Source organism: Akanthomyces muscarius, assembly GCF_028009165.1.
Source record: "Akanthomyces muscarius strain Ve6 chromosome Unknown contig_18, whole genome shotgun sequence".
Classification (NCBI taxonomy): Eukaryota; Fungi; Ascomycota; class Sordariomycetes; order Hypocreales; family Cordycipitaceae; genus Akanthomyces; species Akanthomyces muscarius.
In genome coordinates, this window is record NW_026611618.1 from 1,063,829 (window position 1) to 1,085,952 (window position 22,124).

Below are 22,124 nucleotides of genomic sequence, written 5' to 3' on the forward strand. Positions count from 1 at the left end.
TCACACACGAGCACGGCCTCAGTTGAAGTCTCTACGAGGCTGGAGATGCACATGAACAGTCAACAGTCTGTCACAGACACCGGTCAAGGCAAAGTATCAGTTTGCCTCCATGGGGCGGCAGTTGTACTGGCCAGACCCTTTTCCTAGAATGAGTGCATGGGCTGCCCAGAATGAGTGCCTGGATATCCGAAATAAAGTGGCTGGAATATCGCGCACCATATTTGCCACTCACCTCCGTCTCACTCGACTGGCCGGCTTTTACACGTCACAGCCTCAGGGGTACGCACGCTATGAACAAACACTTTACCATCATCACGAAATGCCAGCCTCGGCGGCTCTTGTGCTTCCTTGGCCCATCCAACTTGAGTGTTAATTCGTCTATATGTATACGCAAAAGAAGGGGCAATGGAGGCTCAACCAATCCAGCCTTTTCAAGACGGGAAAACAAAGCCTTCCAACACTCCCCAGTCGCTGCTATGCTATGCGTAACCTCGCGCACAGTAATGGCGCGCATTTCTGCAACGCTTCCACTGCAAGCTGCGCGCAGTGACTCATGACAAATAAAGCAGAGCGTTGCTCTTGGTGAGTATCCGGCAACACAACACACAAAGTTCCATGTCGAGAGTTGGATGAGACTATGCAGTCTTTGTCATGGCCGTCAGGCTTACTCGCTATCAGAGTCATCGTCATCAGACTCGGCCTTCTTGGCAGTCTTCTTCTTCTTGCTCTTGCTCTTCTTCTTGCCCGTGTTGCGGGACAGGGGCAGCTCAAGAATTTTGAGAATCTCGTCGTCGGTGATCTTCTTGTCAGACTGCACCTTGCTGATGTCCAGGGCACTGGGGCCACCAAGTTTGGTTAGGCCGTTCTTGGTGATGGCTGCACAGACGTGTTAGTTTTGCATATGCATCGCAATCGCATGAAACCTTGGCAGCGGCTACTTACCAACAGTGGTCAACAGCCTGGCGACGGGCGCGCCATCCTTGTCACCAACAATCTCGTACTGGCGGAAGACGTTGCCACGGACGCACTCGACGACACCAGACTTGGCGTCACGCTCATCATCGAGCTGTCTCAAGCTGAAGGGGAAGGTGCCAAACTTCTTCTGGACTTCGGAGAGGATCTTGCGGGAAGTGGGACGCTTCAGGCCGTAAGTGTTGGTGGTACGGCGGTGGAGGGTGGTACGGCCATCAAGGGTCTTGCATTTGCCAGAGCCCAGACTGACGCCCATCTCGACACCCCAAACCTCACCGACCTCGGGGACGCCATCGCCCTTGGCACCCTCGGTGGGCGCAAGGACAATCTTCTTGGTTCCCTCAATCTCGTTGCGATCAAACAGCCACGAGGTGGTGCTCTCGACGAGGTGGCACTCGTAAGCCTCGCAGACCTTCTCAAGCAGAGAGGTGATCTGGCTCTGGGAGGGGGCCTTCTTGGCGGCAGCCTTGGCCTTTTCCTCGTCTGTGCCCTGGGCCAGAAGACCGGGAGGGACCATCAAGCGGAGGAGAAGCTCGTTGGCGTAGTAGTTGGCGAGGAGCAGGTCGGCGGGACGGCCAGTGATGGTCTCACCATCCTTGCCGGCGAGGACGGTGTCGCAAACAATGGTACCGAAACCATCGATCTGGGCACCGAGCTGGATCTTGACAGGCTCACCGGGCTGAATCTCGGTGGCAGCCTCAGTCTCGTCCGAGGTCATGGGGGTGTATGGGGTGACATAGGAAGCGGGAGAGATGGTGGTGGGGTTGGAGAAACCTGCATGCATATATCGTCAGCGATGAGCAGATTGGCTTTCGCAGCTCTCGGTCACGTACCCTTGGTGATCTTCTTTCCACGGTAAACCTTGGCGACCTCGTCCTCGAGAAGCTTGTCACCCTTCTGGCAGATCTCGACAATCTTTGCGCCGGGGACGCAGAGCTTGGCGACCTCGGCGAGGACCTTTTCGGAGATTTGACCCGCCGTTTTATACTTGGTCAAAGTATCGGGGTTGTTGAGGGAGTAATCTGGAGTCGAGGTCAGCGCCTGTATTGGACGTAGAACGTAATTGTAAGAGGTCGTGTGCGCGCTTTGGTGCTGTCATGGGCAGCAGCACAACAAGCTCCCAGCAGCGACACACTTTGGCGGGGTAATCTCAGGCCACCGTAGAGGCGAGGAGGGGCAGCGCAAGCTCTACTCTCAGCGGCTACGGGCTTGGTGCATGGGAGGAGGGCGTGTGTAAATATGCATGTTGAGGGCAGTGACTTACCGATCTCCTTTTCGTCAGACATGATGGGCAGCTTGTTCGATGGGAGATTCTTTGGGTTCGGTGTAGCTGTGGGAAAGGCAAGCTTGGTGGGAAAACACTGACTGTCTACGACTAAAATGGAGACTGGATGAGGGCGAGCTTCGCACCAAAATTTTGGTGTAAATGGCGGACCTCCAGTGGGAGGAAAGAGGGGCCCAAGGCCTGAAAGCAGGCCCGACAGAGGCCAGCCCGGCCCAGGCTACAGGCCAAGCCCTTTTGCCTGCTGATGGCAATGCGGGTTAGAGGGGTTGCTGCCCCCGTTGCGCGGGCACGCGTAGAGGCAGCTTGCATAACACAGCACAACTGGTCAGAAGTGGATAAATACCTGAATACCTAGCTGCACACTTTTTTATGAAAGCAGTGTAGGTCGTGATGTCACCACGGACTGCAGTGATGGAGCTGTTAGATGGCAGTATAGTTGATGTTGATACTGATGCATTGGGCTGTAGAGGCTAGACAATACATATCATTATCTGTTGTGTTTGAGCCTCTCAATCGCCAACTCTGGCTGCAAGCTGGCAGCTTCCTCGTGGGCAGCGGATGCAGACGAATGCCGGCTACCCTGTAGAAGCTTTTCTGCAATCTACACGGCACTCTTTCGCGACCAGCTCGGCTATCTGCTTGCTTAGATTGGTGTCGTGCCATGTTTGGTCATTCAGCGCCAGGCTACTTTCATTTTGTGGTTTCTCCTTTGTCGGCTTTTTGTCCAGTTTATGTACTTGTGTTCGTTACAAGTGATAATCATGGCAAGGAGATGCTCTGGTTTGAAGGGTGCAACCCAGCACCATCTAAACAACGCATACAATAAATGAATGTCTTCGCCATCGATCCCTTCAAGTCTCCAGTACTGCCCAGTCCAAACTATAGCCTCGAAACACCAATGGGCAGCTGCCATCTCCTGCCGACACATATTCACGAGCCGCATCTGGGCCGGTAAATCCCCGGCAACAGCCAGGGGCCGTTTCGCTCACACAGTGCGTACTAGTACTTAGTTATCCACATAAACTCACACACACGACGTGTATGGATACATTGACAAGCCACATTCAGCCGCAGCCAAATACAATCACACCAGCCACACCAGCCACACAAGCAATAGGAGCCTCCTGTTCGTTTGTTCGCGGCAAAGACGCAAGAGGCCCCGGAGCCTTTTGCAAACCACGCCCATTTATGACCACCGGTGTCGCGCCCATCGCCCACGTACCGCGCCTCGCTCTCCCGCTCCCCAAATCCGCATCTTTATCATTCGCCAACGTTTCTCTGCGCGACCCCATCATCGTCAACCCCCGCGCCGTCGCATTTGCTGCGGCGCCCTCGTCCCTTGCCTGCTCTGCTGCGCGCGCGCCGGTGCTTCGTGACAATGGCTGCCACCCAGCCATCCACGTCGTCGGCTTCGGCCGCGGGCTCTGGCAATGCGACGCCCACCGCAGGCGCTGCCAGCGCTTCCGACAACAATAGCAATCCCCGGGCCTCTACCGAAAACTCGCCCGCGGGACCCCCCGAGCCCATTGACCGCACACGGGACTCCTTCACCAAGCTCATGGTGGAGCGCTACACGTCCCGCGACGCCATCGCCGCCGCCGCCCTCTCGGACCAGCTCAACCACACGCGCATCTCCACAAGTTATCAACGACAAAAGATTAACGAGTACCGTCACATTCGAACAGACTACCAGGCCGTATTTACCCCCAGTCGATTATTCGGCGAAGGCTACAGGGGCTACGCCAATGGCTTCACCGAGAACCATGCCCCTGGTCGCATCGTCTACCCCAGTCAAAAGATTCGCCCCGGACGTCGAACAACGCCCGCCCTCAAATATGCACGCAAGGATATGCTCAAACAGGCAGAGCTCCACGAGGAGCTGGTACCTGTCCGCATCGAGGTTGAATGGGACAAGTTCAAGCTACGCGATACCTTCACATGGAACCTCCACGACCGCCTGCTCGCCGTCGAGCTTTTTGCCGCTCAGCTTGTCGAAGATATTGGCCTGAAACCTCCTGCAGCTCAGTCTGTATTCGACCAAATCGTTGGCCAGATGCGCGAACAGCTCAACGATTTTTATCCCTTTGTCTTTTCCGAAGAAGACGCGCTCGACCCCGAGCTGCCCTACTCTGCATACAAGAATGATGAAATGAGAATACTAGTCAAGCTAAACATCACCATTGGCCAGCACACCCTTGTCGACCAATTCGAGTGGGAAATAAACAACCCCTCCAACTCGCCCGAAGAGTTTGCTACCAACATGGCTCGCGACCTCTCTCTGTCAGGCGAGTTCACAACCGCCATTGCGCACTGCATCCGCGAGCAATCACAATTATTCACAAAGAGTCTGTACAGTATCGGTCATCCCTTTGACGGCCGACCCATCGAAGACTCGGATCTCGTGTCAGCATTCCTGCAGACACCTGTCCCTACCGTCTTCCGGCCGCAGCAGCAGGCCAAGGAATACGCGCCTTACATGTACGAGATGAGCGATGCGGATCTGGACCGCAACGAAACCATCTTCTCCCGCGAACAACGGCGCCAGAAGAGATCGATCAACCGACGTGGAGGGCCGCAGCTACCCGACCTGCGCGAACGCCAGCGGACAATCCGCACGCTCATCGTCTCGTCGGTGCTGCCCGGCGCCGCAGAGACCCTCGAGGAGACTGGCCTGTTCAAGCGCGCAGCCGGAACGCGCAAGCGGCCGAACCGTGAGGGTGAAATTTCCGAATCAGATGATAGTGAGGATTCGGCGCCCGACTCGCCCGCGCCGTCACAGTTTGCCGGCACAGCCAGAACACGCGGCATGCGCGGCGCCGCGTCGGCGGCCCAGCACCGCATGTCCAACCTCGGACGCTCCGAGACGCCGGATGCTCTGCACCTCGAGACGAGGACCTCGCGCCGCTTCCGCGAGGAGACCGAAGAGCCTACCAAGATGATTGTCACGCTCAAGATCAACAAGGAAAAGCTGCGGCGGCTGTTGCGCGGCGAGTACCGCTTCGCTCATACGCCCTCGCAACCTCCAACACCCTCCCAAGGAGCGACGCCCAAGGTTCCTGCCAAAGCTGTCCCACTGACCTCGACACCGTCACGCGGTATCAGTACCACGCCAGTGCCCATTCCTCATGTGGTTGGCAAGTTTCCGCCTGGTCAGATTGGCCGCCTGCCAGCGCCGCCCCCCGTACCAGGCCAACAACATACTCCAGTAAGCTCCTTCCGCCACACTTTGTATTTTCATGCAAGAGTGCTGTTTGCTAATTTACTACTTTTGTAGCCAAACCCTCCAGAATGGCTAGTCCAGGCCCTGAAGGGCCTCGAGAAGAAATATCCCGACGGCGACCGCTTCGAGGCCATCATGAAGTACTCGTACCTCGACCCCATCACCGAGCTGCCCGTGCAGATCCAGCCGCTCCCCGACGGCGTCAAATACGCGTGGCTGCCGCGCATCCGCTGCCTCGATTGCACATCTAAGCTATACACACCGGGCCCGGACATGACGGCGCAAAAGTTTGAGACGCATCTGCGCTTCTCCAGCCACCGCGAGGCGGTCCGCAACCGTCTGCTGGCGGAGAGTGGCGGTAGTAGATCTAGCGCTTCCTCATAGAGTGGTGGTAGTAGGTCCAGCGATTCCTCATGAGGGAGGAGGGAAGGGGAAACGAGCACAAGAACGACGAAGTAAAGGAATTCGGAAGGATATGATGTTTGTATACACTGGAATTGCAAGGGAAGAGAAGGGACAGACGAGGTGAGACTGTTTGAAGGGAAAAAAAGCATGGAGATGTATTTTTGGTGTTCCTTTGTTACTACGCCCCCATGAAGCGTTTCGCTTTTTCTACTTCCCTCTGCCATCTTCCTTCTCCGCACTGTGAGACAAGACGGAGGGAGAAAAGTGAATACTCGATCTCGGAAAAAAAAGGGTCAATCACTAGGCGTTTCTTTTTCTTTTTTATATATGCTGGCTAGCTCATGCCGAGGACGGAGCAGGCGAGAGAAGCGGACGTTGTCCTATTTTTGTTCTTGGCCAGAGAGTGTCTTTTTGTTTCGAATGACGGGGGCTTTCTAGGTGTTGTGTACTGTTCAAGTGTTGACTGCTTTTTTCACCGTATCCTCGCTGCTTTTCTTTTCTTGGAGTCTTTTTTTTTATAGGTTTATACAGTGAGAGGCGGGGTTCATGCACACAGCAAAATAAACAAGAGAGTTTTGATCACGTCCAGTATCCGCAACTTGTTACCATCTCAAGCTCGTCCTATTGGGGGGTCAGCGGATAAAATCCCCGACTCTGCAGTACTTTCACGTCCTCTTGTCCTAAGTGCCATTGAATACGATAATCTCGGATAGTCAGTCATGTGTATTACTGCCCCTATGTAAAAACGGCCACAACGGCAAGCGATGGAAAACAAGTACCTAACAATGACGGAGGAAAAGTAGGAATATCAAGGAATTTTTTTCGCATAAGCAAGCAATGACGGAAAACCAGAAAAAAAGACAAGCTCACTCCAGGAATGAGAATAAAAAGGGGCAACAAAATAAGCAACTCCAATCCAAGCATCACTCATCTACTCCCCCAAAAAAAAATAAAAAAATTCATACACCACCACCTCCCAGCTACCACATCAAAGTTTCATCAGATATCAAAAAAAAGAGAGGTTCGTCCACTGAAGCTTCCCATTTCCCTTTCACCCTTTCTCGTTCTCCGAGCCCAAAATATCCTTTATCCAGACATGCCTCTCACTGCTTCTTGGCACTTCCCCCCATCCTACCCCAGGGAGCTGCATCTGAAGCCCTCAAAAAAAAAAAACCAACGAGGCAATATTATCGTAAAAGGCAGGAAAACAACCGCCAAGGCAACAGTAGACAAGAAAAAAAATTCGACACATTGTGTTTGGACGCATTCCACAGTTTTTTCTGCATCTCATTTACTCGTCAGTGTCCATGTCGTCCCCTCGAGACGAACGCTTAGGTCGGCCTCCCCTTCGGGCTGCCGCCAAGACACTGGCTTTGATGGCAGGCTTCGCCGTCTGTGTTCGTCTTCCATTCTTCGTGGCGGCGGGCGGCTGCTCTTCCTGCTCCTGCTCCGGTTCCTGCTCTTCCTCCTCCTCTTCCTGAGCATCACCCGACTCCTCGCCCGACTCGCCCTCTTCGTCGCTCCCCTCATCCGATGAGTCGTCGTCGCCATACTTCCACTCAGCCACGCCATCAAGCATCTCCTCCTCGTCAGCCTCGTCGTCGCGCTCCTTGTAGTCAGAAGCCTTGGTGACGCGGCTGCTGCGGCGACGGTCGCCGGCTTCCGCGGCCGGCGACCCGCGACGCTGCTTCTTCGGACGGGCGGCCTTGACCTTTTTGACTTTCTTGGCCTTGGGCTGCTTCGGAGCTGCCTTTTCGCGAATGACGGTCTTGATCTGCGTTCTTGAGCGCTTGGACGAAGGCTCACCGAGTTCGTGCATCGACTTGCGCTTCTTAGTCGGCCTGTTAGCTTCACGTCTTCTTTATATCTTGTCAAGTCAATTGACGTACCTTTTTGCGTTCAAAAGATCGGAGTAGGGTATCTAGCTTCTCGTCCAGCGCCTCTGGAATAAATTGCTTCTTTGCAATCTCCTCCGCGACTTCACTAGAAGACAGTGGCGCAAAGAGACCAGTGGCCAGTCCGACCTTCCCAGGATACACGCGGAAGCTCCAGCCTCTCCTGTCCTGGAATTTTCGAATGATTGCCTGTGCCATGTCACTGAGGACATACAGATTCTCACTGGCGTCGGGGTTGATTGCATCGCGGGTCTGCTTCGTCCTCTCTGCGTACTTGCTAATGAGACCTAGGTTTGCCTCGGTGGCTACCGCGTTAAGGTAGAAGAGGAAGTAGTTGGCAAAGTCTGCCAGGTCGTCCACGCCAGCGCTGTAATCCGGGTGATGAGCCAGTAGCGGAATGAGTCGTCCAAAGATGGCCTCCATGACTTCCTTCTTGTTCTCGGAGTAGTACAGAGCCCTTGATCGAAGCCACGTCTCGACGCGATTCTTCACTTCTGGCGCAGGCTCAAAGGCAACGAGGAAGAGCATTGTGAGGAAGCGGGCCCGCAGCTTGCCGTGCGTCAGGTAGCTTTGAAGTTTCTCCATGAAACGGCGACGAACTTGCACTTCGCTATCCTGTACCAGCTCTGCGAGCTTATTGAAGGTGACAGGGTCGAGCTGCTCGTCGTACTTTTTGATTGTGCACAGCTTGAGCATCAAAAGACCAGCAAGAAGTCGTAGTCTTTTCTTGTGATGTTGAGGAGTGTCCTTGACTTTGCAGAACTCGCCTTCGCTAACCACCAGTGTCTTCAGCAGTTTAAACACTGTCTTGATCCTTGTTTCGGAATCGGGCTCGTTCTGGTTGGCAATGGCTTGGTTGGCAAGGATGCGCAGCGCCAAACATTTGGCCTGGATCTCCTCATCCATATCCGCATCGTCCACCCATGACGGGTCAGCCCCGGGTTTGGCATCCGTGTGAACTTGGCGAAGAATCGACTTGATGGTAAGATCTTGAATTGCATCACCCTCATCCACGGTGACACTGGGCACTAGCCGCTCCAACTGGCTGATTGTGGCAAGTTTGTTTATAAAGTGCGGCTTTCCATACGCAAGATCTTGCATGGTCTTGCGCAGCAGGTTGGTAGCAGTGATCTTGCTCTTGTCATCATCCTTGGCGAGCACGATATTGATTGCGTACTTGGCTGCCTTTGGTGGTGTGCCGTACATGGCATAATTGGTCAGAGTCTGAGTGAAGCTTCTATCCAAGCTGACGTCTTTGGGGTACTTCTTGGCATATGATGCGTATGCCTTTAGGATATCAACCACGGAAGCGTCGTTGGGCTTGCTCTCGGAAGGAGACTGCTCGATGATTTCTTTCCGAAGTTCCTCTGCGTGTGCCTTGAACAAATCAGGATTGCGCTGCGAGATGTCGTTGAGAACGAGGTGGGCAACAGCGGCAAGACCGTTCTTATCGCTCTTGGAAAAATCCATAATCGTTGCCAGGTGACTGCGGTTGAACATGAGAGAGCTGGATCGGTACAGAAGGGGGATGATGGTGTCGAGAGCAACAGCTGCGTTGCTAGCTTGCAGTTTTGTGATGAGTTCGCTGATGGCTCTTCGCACAGTCTTGAAATCACTTTCTGTCTCAATAGCGTATTTGACAAGTTGGTAGCTTCGGCGCTCGTTCAATTTGGCAAACTTTTGCAAATCGGCACGGACTTTGAGGCCATCAGGGAAAAATCGACCAATCCAGTCAATTGTCTTGGCGAGGCTGGCCTTGACCTTGTCATCATTGGAGTCAATGACACCGCCATTGTAGGCCTCGCACTGCTGAATCAGGATAGCGACACCCTTTGCGAACTGCGGTTGGCGCGCCTGCATGGCGAAAAAAGCCTTTTGTGCTGGCTGGTCCAAAGCCTTGAGCATTAGAAGGATTCTCTCGGCGCGGATGCTATCTTGCTCTGCCTGACTCATAGCATTCTTGTTGGAGTTGCCTTTGCCAGACTTGCCCTTGATCAAGGGAAATTTGAGGGGAACAAGGCACTCAAACATGACGCGATCAAGCAAGACATTGAGATCCGAGTCGTTGGCGTAGAAAGAGTTGATAATTCTGGACGGAACACCGCCGAGACAGGCAGTCACGGTCTCTTGCCCATCCTCGATATCTGCAGCGCCAACAGCCCACAGCTTTCCAAGCAAAACCATGGCGTCCACACGGACTGACGCCTTTCGGTCACGGCATCGATCAGACAAGCTGGCAAAGAGGGAGCCTTCCTTGTCAACGCCACCGGTAGCGCCGAGTTTGAGAATCACATCTCTGAATTGAAACAATTCAATGGCCTTGACGGCAGCCAAGCGCACCTTTTCCTCACCATCACTCAGCTTGTCAACCAAACCACGGACGAGTTCAGTCTCGTCTTCTCTGCTAAGGCCAATGCCACCTGCAGATGTAGAGAGAATGTATCCAACGGCAGTGACCCAAGCTGCGCGAATGGTGCCAGACTTGTCGTTCTTTCTGCTAACAAAGTTGCGATACGTGGCGTGGTGCGACTGAGCAAAGGACTGAGGTGAGAATGGGGTGGTGAGAACATTGGTCTCAGTAGGAGTACCGGGCTCGTCCATCAATCGCACAGGAGGATAGGCAGCAGGATCGAGAGCAGGAGGTGGTGGGGGACCAGCAGCACCAATGCCTGAAATCATATCGCCAAACGCTTCGGTGGCAATGTGACGAAGATGAACATTGTCGGCGGACAACTCTGCGTCGAGCTGTGGTACGACATTTTGCAGAATCGTAGGCGCGGCACGCCATAACTCTCGAATCAGGGCGTGCGCCTGACGCAGACTCTTTAGATCGGCTTCCGAGGGACCTGCATTGGTATCTTCTTCGTCGGAATCGTCGCCGTGTCCGTATCCATTCTTGGTAGCGAAACCAGAAGCATTCAGAATGACATCGCTAAAGTATTGACTAACATAACGCGACATTTTGTCGGCGCAGCCATTGCAGATGTTCTTGGCCATGATGTACGCAGGGGGCTCAGTCTTATGCAGGAGCGTCAATTGCTTGCCGTTGGCTTCTTTGGACTTGTTGCCGCCAGGAGGCGCTGCTCGGAGGAACTGACTGATGATGGCGTCGATGACACTGGCCGGCACACTACCGGGGGACTCTTCGATGAGGTGCATGAGCATGTCGGTCAGGTGGATCTCGACATCTTTGGCTACCTGCTCGTCAGGCGAAGCTTTGGAGCTGGATGAGACGCCGTCGAAAGCAGAATTGAAGAGTCGCAGGAGCAGGTCGTCGGCGCCGTGGATATCGCAGATGAGCAGGATACTCTTGACTTCGGTCAAGGACATGAGAACGTATTTGTGCTGGCTATCGTATGGATTTGAGGGGTCGTGAAGAGCAGGCAAGATGTCCTTGACGAATAAAGTAAACATCATCTGTTGGTGCAATTAAGTCAGTATGAGATGTATGTAGCAGGAGCTGGCGATCCGGTCGCCGTGGAAAGGTTAGGCACGTACCTTGAGCTGTTCGTCTGTGAAGGGCGCGTCTGGGACGTAGAGACGAAGGAGGTCCACAAGACAGCAGGCCGTGTAGGCCTTGACACCGCGATCCTTGTGCTGGAGGAGGTTGCGGTGGGCAAGCTGGGCGGCGATGGTCTTAAGAGAATCGAGGTCGACAGCGCCCTGGTCAAAGTCGGCGAGCTCCTTGGAGAGGCGCTCGAGGCGGGCCAACAAGGTGGCGCTGGGTATGGGCTTGGCTGGGCGCCACGAGAGCTCTTCGTTGAAGACGAGGCTGTGCTGTTCCTGCTGCTCTTCCTCGTCGCCCTCGGCCATGTCCTCGTCGTGGATGTCGGCGGGCGTCTCCTGGACAGGCTGCGGCTGTTCCTCGACGGGATCGACCTCGGCAGGCTCTTGCGCCCGACTGCTGCGTCGGCGCGCCATGGTGAATGGTGTGTGTGCAAAGACGGGCCCAGTTCAGCCGGAGCAGCGGTTAGGAAAAGAAAGCGCGAGGCAAGTTTTGCGCGTTGCGTGCGCGAGTATCTGTCTCTTTTGCAGGAAGACGGGGGGTAGTGGTGCGTGGGTGCGTGTGCGTGCTTCGCGGGCGTGGCTGGGTTTCGTTTGCGCGGGCAGTCGTGGTGGGTGTTTCAAAGGGGGCCGGATAATGGCAGCATCGCACGAGACGGAGCAGACGTCGCCAGATTCCGAGCTGATCCAATGCGCAACGGGCAGCGTGGGCGGGTGTCGCGATGGCTCGGCAGTTGGTGAGATAATGCGGAGGGAGGTGGGCAGCTGTCGGGAAGCTCAGCGCGAGGAAGTGCTGATGGACGAGGCGTTCGGCCGGCCAGATGGCCGGGGCTAGTGGTGCTTCAAAGGACTGCCCAGTCTACTGGTAGGTAGGTAGTACAGGCGTCAGTCAGTACGCGACGCGCCACTCCAACTGGGCTGGTAATAAATTGGCCCCGCGTCGTGCACCGAACGGGAGATGCTGGACATTACAATCGGTGGCAAAAAAAATAAAAATAAAAAAAAAATACAAAGGAAATACTATAAAGCGTATTGACCTTTATTGTACTTTTCAAGATATTTTACTGCTTCATCTGACCCTACAATACCACGCAGCGACCTGGTGACAAGTTGGCCGCGTCGCGACAGAGAGAGAGAGGAGATGATGGGCATTACCATTGACGCCGAGAAGGAAAAACACAAATAGCATCAGAAAAATCAGAATTCTCCCCCAGAATCTGTGAGACTTTGATGCCTAATTCATAAGAGTGTAGCTCACCAAGTACGGCCTGGTAGCAAATTGGCCCCGAGTCGCTACGTAGACGAGAGGTGCAGAGCATTATATTTTAAGTCAAAAGTGTCTGAAAAATCCAAGGAAACTTGCACGAAGCAATTTGATGTGCCTGAAATATCCGAATCATCGTTCTTGACCTTCTCTAAATGTTGCGCTGGTCATGCCTCGTTACTGTCTCTACACGCGTACACCTTCCTAGTAACCAACTATGAGCAAGCCCAATTCACACAAATAGCTCTCAATACACCGTCGTCATGTCCGGAATCTCTTCTCGTATAAGCTCAATAACCAAAAGCAGAGGATGCTCCGAGACTGTTGTCTCTGTCAGACGCCGCGAACCCTCCACCATCTGCATCAGTGTAGTTACCCGGCTGTCATACCGGCCAGACCGCGGTCGTTTTCTGCTTGACATCTTTTGCCAAAAAAAAAAATGAAAAAATTTAGAGGCATCTCAGCAAGAAACTGCGAGCACTCCGATACGTTTCGGCGCCTTCTGGCTGCAATGATCTATATTCGAAGAAGACTGTAGACCTCACTTACTGGCGGTCTGGTCTGCCGGCCTTGATTACCGTCACCAACTGGTAAAAATACTATAAGCTTAAGTCATACGTCCTCAAGTTCGAAAAAAAAAACGAGTAAAGCTACAAAATTCGTGTTTGCCTGATGGCGTACAACGTTTGGCACAACGCCCCTGCATCGCAGAGAGCCATTGCCTGTACCTCGAGACAGTTCCAAACTTGTCACACGGCAATCCTGCAATCTAGACAGCATACACCGTGCAAACGCTCTACTAACGTACTACCCAGTTAGAAAACTATTCTTTCAAGAGGACACTAGTATAAAGGTTATAAACCAGCAGAAGTCTCCGCCTCTGATTCATCACCAACTCTCTACTTCAACCGCCTGACCTGCTTCACAACTAGGTAGCCCACGCCCATATCATATCAATTGACGGCCAGTAAGTCAGGAAAAAAACACATCCAATCAGCCCCGTGGAATCGTACCTCTGCTGCCAAATCACTGAAAAGTGAGTGTCAAAAATTCGCACTACTGCAGCTCTGCCGGCCGCCAACAAAGAAAACACTCCGTTTGCATTTGTTTACCTCTTCTGCTCTCCATCACTCAACTAAAAGAGATTGCCCCCAGGCTGATTTTCGTGTTCCCTCAGAAAATATAAAATCACCCGCAAATTTGTGCGCGTTTCTCTTGTTCTCACCTTCACCATCATTCACGCTCGTTTTCGTTTGACACTCGTTACCCAGCAGTTTTTGGATTGCTCCCAACATCTATTCGCATCTTCCTTTTTTCAATACCGAATAAACAAACGCAAGGTAAGATATCATCGACTATAGATTATATTTCATCTGCTGACTCTACTCGAGGCCCATCTTTTGAACCATTCTGTTCCCATTTCAACAATCAGCAAACACTCGCAAGTGAGCATCTCTAGGCGAATACCTTCATTCCCCTCCTTTCCTAACTCTGCTCTCAAACAGTGTCTGTTCCTTGGATGGACTCCGTCATGTACGACTACAAGTCTCCTCTTGACACCATGTACCAACCTTGCCCCAAGCCTCGCACCGGCAAGGCCACCGCCCTCAAAGTGGCCGCCGCTGTTGGCATCCTGGCCCTAACCGGCATTGCAGGCGTTGCCGTTGCCTCTCGATGCGGTAAGTCTCCAATAGCCCTTCTCTGGTGAAATCGAAGAAAGAAATTCCGGCTGACAAAATCTCCTAGGCTATGCCCTTCATTCCCAGGATCCTGCCTCCGCCGCACGGGTCCAGTTCCGCGGCGAGCAGCTCCCTGCCATTCTCCGCCGCGAGAACTCGGACGAGTCGATCCCTGGCCTCCAGCCGTACGACTACTCTGTCCCAGTCGGCGTCGAGATGAGCGGCTCTGTTGCCTCTGGTGATGACGCTGCCCGGGCCACGGGCGACGATGCCACAAACGGGACCACCGCTTCCACTGGCGTCAGCGTTCCCATCATGTAAGTCCCATCACCTGGCGATATCATCACCCCTTCTAGTTCATGCTGATTCAAATGTTCTCTGCAGGACTCCGACTTCTCTTAGCACCGGCTACACCGTCCCTGGCTTGGAGCTCAACACCACGCAGACGTCCACCACGACCCTGAGCACTGACGTTGTGATCATCCCCAGTGAGACGCACACCTGCACCTCTCTCGAAGAGACTGTCGTTGTCACTGTGACCGCCCTCCCCAAGCAGTCGCAGCCGCCTGCCTATGGTACCCTGCCCGACGATTCCACCGTCACCGGTACTCCCGCCACCGTCACGGATGTGCAGACGGACGTCTCCTACACCAGCGACGCTCCCGATGCTACCGTCACCGGTACTCCCGCCACCGTCACCGACGTACAAACGGACACGCGCTTCACCAGCGGTGCTCCAGACGCCACCGTCTCGGGCGAGCCCGCCACCGTTACCAGCGTCATCACCAACACGGTCGGCGAACCCATGACGACCTTGACCTTCACCAGCATCAACACCGTCATCGTCACCGTCAGCACCACCGTCACCCGCAGCCGCAGCAGCAGCGTCGACGTCGACTCGTCTGTCCTGGACACCACCACCTCATCCAGCGAGCCCGTCACAACCACGCACACCGAGACGGTCACCGTCATCGGTGGAGCGCCAGTGACGAGCACCACTACTGTCGAGCTTCCGCAGCCGTATGGTGACGACTACCCTACCTCATACGGGACTGGTCTGCCCATCAATGCCACCGCCAGCCCAACTTACGTTCCTCCTGTTGTCTCTGCGGGCACGGAGGGTGGTGGTCGCTCTGTGGCCTACCTCTTCATTGCCGCTGTGGCCGCTGTGTACCTTTTCTAAAAGGGATCTTGGCGCATCAAGTTCCATGTTGCTTTGGCTTTTTGCGGATAGGAAGGAAATGGGCTGCTTGCAAGTAGTAATTTCGATAACCTAGAATAGTTGTGCTTCGAGCACGAAGGACCAAAAATGTGATGTTTAGGAATATGTTTCTTTGATTCCGTTTGCATTTAAAATAGTGGCCCTCGCTAGGCTCCATGTCCATCCGTAGACGCCCCCGCTTAAACGCCAATAAGACAGTACGACATAATGATACAAATATGAATAAGCACAAGCCTGCAAAATCACAAGTGGCCTGGATAGTTCGTCTTGACGTATAACTGCAGGCCTACTTTCGATCCCCTCTCCCTTGACGTGCTTTCCAGCTGTCACGAATTGGCCCAGCGGCTTTATAGAGATCTTGCTGCGTCACACGATCCTCGATGCTTTCGAGGACGCTGCTAACAGTGGACTTGTGATTCGCCTCCAGCTTGTCATCGCGGAAGCGCAATAAACGCCAGCGCTCCTGGTCATCTTTGTTGCACTCGACAATACGGTCGTCCAGCGGATCGCCGAGGGCTTTGAGCTTTTCCCACTCGTCTTTCGTGATGTACAACTGGTGGAAGGACTCGTACCTCTCCGGGCCGTTGTTGCCTGTGAACACCATGAGCTCCGCGTGCGGCACGCTGGTGTAGTCGACAAACGGCTCCATTCTTCCCTGTGCGCGCTCCGCCTGGTTCGGCTGCACTGTCGGGAAATGCAGCTTGAGGAGAAAATCGATAGTATTCTCTTCCGGCGGCTTCCACTTGAGAATGTTGGGATCCGTGCCGTGGCGGTATGGCGTGTGGCGGCAGGTGAAGATGAGCCCGTCGTTGCCGTGCCTGAGACTCGGCAGGATCTGCTTGAACATCATCTCGATGCCATACGCAAGCTGGAACGGTTTCATCTCGACGTAGAATGGCTGGAACTTGAGCTCCTCGGGAAATTCCTTGAATAAGCGCTTGTAAGGTGTGTGAAATCGTTCCTTGATGTATGCCAGCCTCTTGTCCAATGTGCGATCCATGAGCACCTGTCCATCCATGACGAGGCAGTCAAAGATAAGGAAGCGTGGCTCCTTGCCGCCGTTGGGCTTGCTGTCCCACACGAGCTCGCCGTCGAGGACCGTGTCAATGTGAAAGGCAGTCTGGTCGCTGTCGAGGGGAAAGTGTAGATTACGGTTTGTAATGAACCAGTAGTCGTTTTTGCGGTCGATCAGGTAGTGTGCTTCGGCGCCGCTCTCATCTCTCGTCGAATAGAGAAGGTACCGAATACCGTCAGATTTCTCGCATACATAGTAGCTGCGTGTCGTCTGTTAGTACAAGTAAATGGAAAAATAGAAGAAAAAAACCAATGAGGAGTACAAGAGTTATCAATGTACAGCACAACATACTCTTGATCTTTGAGCGCCTTGATATGCTTCCTTCCGAAGCTCACAGGCTGCGCGCCAGGGAAGCCGGTTTGGGCGCGACCCAACAGGTGCGCAACCTCTTTGCGCATGGTATATAGGAGCTGCCCATCCGCCTTAATGCCGGGCTCGGCGATGGAGGCGATTGGCCCGTCCTCCATGGTTGAACGTTGTTGTGTGATTGATGGGAGGCGCAGAAAGAGGGGACGTTGGGCTTGGTGGCCTGGGGCAAAAAAGGTAGATGATGCGAATGCAGATGCGCCCACGCTATCGATAGCCCCCGCTGCTGGGCCTCTGTAAGTTTATCTGTCACGCAGGGCAGTTATTAGTCATAGAGGGAAGCAGTTGATTGATCGAAGCTAGCTATGTGGGCGCTGAGACGCCTGGAGACACCCTAAGGGGGTGGCTCCCGCAAATTACGGATAAATGCATAGTAAAAAACAGCTTTTGTGGGATAGGGGCCCTAGTACGGTCGCAGGCAGTCCTGGCTGCGTGACATTATCTGATCTACGACGCATACGTTCTCTTTTTCCTAGGTTGATATTATTTGCTCTGTTTTTATTATCACCTTAATCTTCTTGGGTTTGTTTTTTCTTTTGCATCCGCTATTTAGTCGAATCCTTACGATTTCAGCTGTCGCGGTACGAGCTTCCTAGGCCTGCAACCTCATAGCTCTTGGTCGCAAGCGCATCTACGCTCAGTAAATATTGCCCTGCTGTTGCTGCTGGCACCCGTTCTTCCCCTTAACACAAACCAAAATTTCAGGGTCCTGCCGCATCCAAAAGTGTGATTATCTGCACCACTATAAGCCGTCTGCATCACTGGTATCAGCCACAGGTAAAGGCATACGAAGGCAAAGGTTCAGGTATGCCGGCTTGCACTTGACCGAGATGAATCATGTGTTTACCAATGCTGTCAATATTCTACCAACTATACAGCTGGAAGCCGCAAGTGGCTCCATTTTTGTAAAGTATAGTCCCCGTACGAATTATCTACTGCCGGCGTAAATTAATATACCAACTCCAAATGACAAAGTGCTCGCTCCCACGTTGGGGCTTTGCAAAAGTTTCGATCAACTTTCATCAATCTTGTCGACCTCGACCCGAGCTTCCTCCCACTGTTGCTTGCTCTTCTTGGCCCACTCAACCTGACTCTTGGCATAGGCGAGCTGTTGATTGTTAGCGCATGTCCTGGAAGGCTTCAGATATTCTTGTTCTTACCATGTAGCGGCGCAAGTCTTCCTCCTTGTCGTTTTGAAATCTCCGCAGATCCTTGAAGACACTGGCGCTGGCTTCTTTGACATCCTTTTCCGAGACTACCTGAGCTTGCTCAAGCTGGCCAATAGACTCTCTAGTCTTTCCAATCGTGTCACGACGCGTGCGCTCAGGATCGACGTCAACCACGCCTTGCACAGCATGGCGAAGCGGACCGAAGATTCTGTTGGTAATAGAGTTGCTGCTGGGCATCTTCTTGTGCGAGGCACTGGGGCTTCTCTCTGGAACGCCTTGACTAGCCTCCGGGGTACTCGGTGGGAAATCGCCGTGTGTTGGTGGGAAATCAGAGTCGATGGACTCGGTGTCCTCCTGGTTACCCTCGCGTCTCTGGTATGTTGGGGGTTCTCGGAGGCTAGTGGACCGTCTCGGAGGCGATGATAATTGCTGGCTACTCGAAAGATAATGCTCGATGCGGCGGGCTTCGGACTCACTGCGCTCCAGCTGGTCGAGCAGTGATCTCTTCTTCTCAAGCTCCTCCTCCGTCAGATCCTGCTGCACGCGCTTGAGCACCCGATACCTCACAACACTTCTAACGACACCAGCGAACTGAGCGTTTTCTCTCATAGGCTCGGCGAAGCTGGCCCCGAGTGAGCTGGCCAGTTCTTCCGTAGCAATGTAGGATGAATCAGCAGCCTGCCCAATTTTCTCAATCGCAGGTCCAAGGGAAGGGGCTTGCTCAGAAAGAGCAAAAGCGTTGTATCTGGAGCCCAGTTCGCAAAGATCCGTGGCTAAAGACGATAAGTGGCTGAGAGTTCGACGGTTGACCTTTTCCATTGGCCCTGCCAGCAACTGTTCGAGTTCTTTGATGGACGCTTCGTATGTAGTAAAGTATGGATCAAGCTCCTGCTCGCTGAGATTTGTAGTGTCGCTGGGGAATCGGCCAATAGTGTTGGCACCTCCTTGAATGACAGAGGAGCTCAAAGCTGCGTTTCCGCCTGACGCGGTTCGAATCTTTGCGGAAGATGCGGGGACCGGCAGATAGAGATGTCCGGCCGTAGGATTGGCTGTATCCAGGGGAGGGGCTTTCAGAACATTCTTGGGGATCGATGAAACCGGATGAGAGTTTAAAACCTCGCTCTATTGCTCAAATTAGCACCACATGCCGCACTTGCGTAACAAGAGACTTACCCAGCTTGCATTCGGATCGAGAAACCTCTGCCAAACACCGTCGTGGCGGACTGCTTCCATGCAGCGGCAACGATTCAGGAAGACTGCAAGCATGCGCTTTCGAAGATCAATAATCTGCTGGTCTTGCTTTGCGCTCGTAGGATGGGCCGCATAGTCCGCCATGGTGTGCTTCTCGGGGATCGGTGGAATTACGAGGGTCGGATGCAAGCGGGTGAGCGCGTCTCTGAGCGAGGCGAATTCCGAGTATCTTCGACGGACTTCGAGGTCCTTTAACAACGTCAGATTAGCGTTTCAACGTTGAAACCTGCTATACATACCCCGGTACGGATGGTATACACAATGTGTCGGCCACCACTCTCCAGGCTCTTGCCGGCGTCTGTTATGATGATTTGCAGGTCTGGATTCTCATAGAGGACCTGCTCAATGCGGCTAGCATACCCGCCTGGCTTGCGCTTGGGAGGCGCATCATCCTGAGTGGTGTCTGCAGTATCAAGGCCACCGCTGGTAGCGCTCTGGCCAAACGCAGGCGCCTCATCGTCGCTGCCCGATGGTGTTGCGGCAGATTCGTAGGAGTTGACTGTGAGGTGAGCCTGGTCAGCATACTGGCGGTGGAATTAAATCGCGATGCTCCTATCCCGAGCAGGCCATTCGTTACAAACTTACTGTCGCGGGTGGTCGGAGAAGTAGGGTTCACCGAGGATGACGTTTGCGAGTCTCGGCGGTCGAAGCTGGTCCCGTAGGGGTTATTGTCTTCTTCGTCGTTCCACATTGTGCCTCGGAGCAATGCGCTATATGATTTATCGAATTAAGTGTTGGCAATTATCGTTGACCCAAGTCCGAAAGCGAATGGTAGTGGCGGCAGCAATGGCTAGAAAAGCTCGGCTGAGAAATGGCGGGGAAGAAGCTGGAAGCGTGATGCGGGTAGAAGGGTTCGCGAAGGAGGTCAAGTCAAGAAGATTGAACAGGATGCGTCGCCATTCTCCGATGCATTCAAGTCAAGGGATATAACACGGTCCGTTACGATGCCCGGGTACGGGTGAGAAGTGTGAGGTTTGATGGAGGAACAGGGCGAAGCTGCGTGGGTAGGTAACCTAGGTAGGCAGCTCCGGATTCAGAGTGCGCCAGAATAAGGTGCAGAGCGGCGGCGCAGCAGGTCGCTGCCCCATGACGATCAGGCGGTGCACGGGCCAGTTGCGTCACCCCTCCCGCTCTGCTTTGGCTCGTGCCTTGCCGCGTGTCTGCTTCACGAGCGCTGTAGCAGCCACCAAAGCCTGCTGAGCACAACTGGAGCAAACACGGCCGGATTCAACCACATATAAGGCACCAGTATCCGTATGTCAAAGACGCATGTTCTACATGTCGAGAGCCCAAGGTACATGCGAAAATACATACTTGTAAACAGACATTTGATATGTTTGCGCAGCTACAATATCGTCATGCTCCAGTGCCAAATCACCAGCGCTTCTGCACACACTACCGACGACAACGCCACACAATAGCGATATCAGCGGCTCAGACTCTCAGACCCAAGAAGCTGCAGAATTGCGTGTCCGCACCTAGAGCTGAAAGCTAACAATGCTCAATGCAACTCTAAAAGCTCTCTAGTCAAGTCTTTCGGCCCCATTCATCACTCCGCGCAAAATGCTTCTGCCATAACGACCACCGCCTTGGTGGATGGCCTGTGGCGGACTTGGGCAACTGGAATCACTGCCTCTGCTACTCATTGACCTACCAAAGGATGGAGTTAAGACGAGTTCAATGTCAGCGTGGTCGAGCTGCGTACCTGCGTTCCCACGCTATCCGCTCCGCTTCTCGCTGACGCCGCTTCCATAGAGCTTTCCGTCTTGCTTGCTGCTGGACCTTTGTATCGTCCTCATCACAGCTATCGGTGCTGTCTATGCTTTGCTGTGGCTTTACCTGGTCATCTAGGCCAGCAGTGCTACTCTTGCAGCTCGATGTTGAGGGAATAGAAGCTCGGGAGGAGACTGAAGGAACTCGGCTGTCGTTGTCGAGCGTGACCTTTGTCGGCGCTCCGTCTGTCTCCTTGTCACCTAAAAAGCTTTTGTCCGTTTGTTGGACACGACTTGCTTGGGTCAAGGCGTCGTCGGGGTGCCGCTGTAAAGTCGGTTGATACACCTGAAAGTCGTCGCTGTGGACTGTGGCTCCTGCTGTGCTGATTATGCTCTTGTTACGTATTTCATCAGAGAAATTGGAATCGTATTCGTTCATTTGTAGTGTTTTTGTACTTTTCTTGGTCGTAGATCACGTCGTTAATGTTCAACAAGTCGGCTGTGCGGATGTGTAGGCAAGCCAGAGTCTGTCGTCCTTCCAGCACTAGCCAGTCTCGTGTACTCGTCCGAGATCCAATATTTGAAAAAAGAAAAAAATTAATAGAAAAATACAGAGGAAAGAATGAAAGAACAGCAGAAGAAGAAGGCAGCTTGAGATAGAGCAGATGACAGTGATCTGGTAAGTGGCATCCACAGCAAGAGCTAATCCATGCTCTATATCCAGTGATCCGCCGATAATCAACCAAGTTTTGGTCACATATGCAGAGAAAAACAACAATTCAATATTATTGCAAATCAATCATGTGCCCTCGTATTTTTCTGAGAATTGTCGCCCTCTTCCCCGATTGTTCACCTTAAAAAAAGCCACCGTGGAAGTGCAAATGAGTTACTGCGGCACAACAGGCGCCGTGCACGGACCACCTCCTTCGCCCAAAGACGCTGTCGCGAAATTCCATCTTCGCTTCCTTAGCGACATTCGCGGTATCTACCAGCGTTGTCAATCTCCTCCCACCGCCACAGTACAACGTCAATTTCGATCACGCCGTTGTGTAATGCTACGCGAGAGACCTGGAAGCTTGTGATACCGGAATCAGAGCCCTGTCTG

At 53.4% G+C, this 22,124-nt stretch overlaps 6 protein-coding genes across 6 annotated transcripts; 2 read left to right on the forward strand and 4 right to left on the reverse strand.

Moving 5' to 3' along the window:
- Positions 1-96: 96 nt before the first annotated feature.
- LMH87_008809 (uncharacterized protein) lies at positions 97-2,258 on the reverse strand (the record flags this gene model as incomplete). The annotated part of the gene is made up of 7 exons (XM_056202041.1): positions 97-161; positions 217-255; positions 308-378; positions 669-876; positions 943-1,746; positions 1,806-1,994; positions 2,237-2,258. The coding sequence occupies 7 exons, from the start codon at positions 2,256-2,258 to the stop codon at positions 97-99; spliced, it is 1,398 nt and encodes a 465-aa protein (XP_056056643.1).
- Positions 2,259-3,635: 1,377 nt separating this feature from the next.
- Positions 3,636-5,861, forward strand: LMH87_008810 (uncharacterized protein; the record flags this gene model as incomplete). The annotated part of the gene is made up of 2 exons (XM_056202042.1): positions 3,636-5,462; positions 5,532-5,861. The coding sequence occupies 2 exons, from the start codon at positions 3,636-3,638 to the stop codon at positions 5,859-5,861; spliced, it is 2,157 nt and encodes a 718-aa protein (XP_056056644.1).
- Positions 5,862-7,173: 1,312 nt separating this feature from the next.
- On the reverse strand, positions 7,174-11,698 carry LMH87_008811 (uncharacterized protein; the record flags this gene model as incomplete). Its single annotated transcript, XM_056202043.1, has 3 exons — positions 7,174-7,713; positions 7,772-11,194; positions 11,276-11,698. The coding sequence occupies 3 exons, from the start codon at positions 11,696-11,698 to the stop codon at positions 7,174-7,176; spliced, it is 4,386 nt and encodes a 1,461-aa protein (XP_056056645.1).
- Positions 11,699-14,106: 2,408 nt separating this feature from the next.
- LMH87_008812 (uncharacterized protein) lies at positions 14,107-15,407 on the forward strand (the record flags this gene model as incomplete). The annotated part of the gene is made up of 3 exons (XM_056202045.1): positions 14,107-14,224; positions 14,292-14,541; positions 14,609-15,407. 3 exons carry the CDS (start codon positions 14,107-14,109, stop codon positions 15,405-15,407), a joined length of 1,167 nt encoding a protein of 388 aa, XP_056056646.1.
- Positions 15,408-15,732: 325 nt separating this feature from the next.
- On the reverse strand, positions 15,733-16,988 carry LMH87_008813 (uncharacterized protein; the record flags this gene model as incomplete). Its single annotated transcript, XM_056202046.1, has 2 exons — positions 15,733-16,720; positions 16,813-16,988. The coding sequence occupies 2 exons, from the start codon at positions 16,986-16,988 to the stop codon at positions 15,733-15,735; spliced, it is 1,164 nt and encodes a 387-aa protein (XP_056056647.1).
- A 911-nt stretch (positions 16,989-17,899) lies between these two features.
- Positions 17,900-19,998, reverse strand: LMH87_008814 (uncharacterized protein; the record flags this gene model as incomplete). The annotated part of the gene is made up of 5 exons (XM_056202047.1): positions 17,900-17,995; positions 18,048-19,178; positions 19,230-19,496; positions 19,547-19,806; positions 19,893-19,998. The coding sequence occupies 5 exons, from the start codon at positions 19,996-19,998 to the stop codon at positions 17,900-17,902; spliced, it is 1,860 nt and encodes a 619-aa protein (XP_056056648.1).
- Between the last annotated feature and the right edge of the window lie 2,126 nt (positions 19,999-22,124).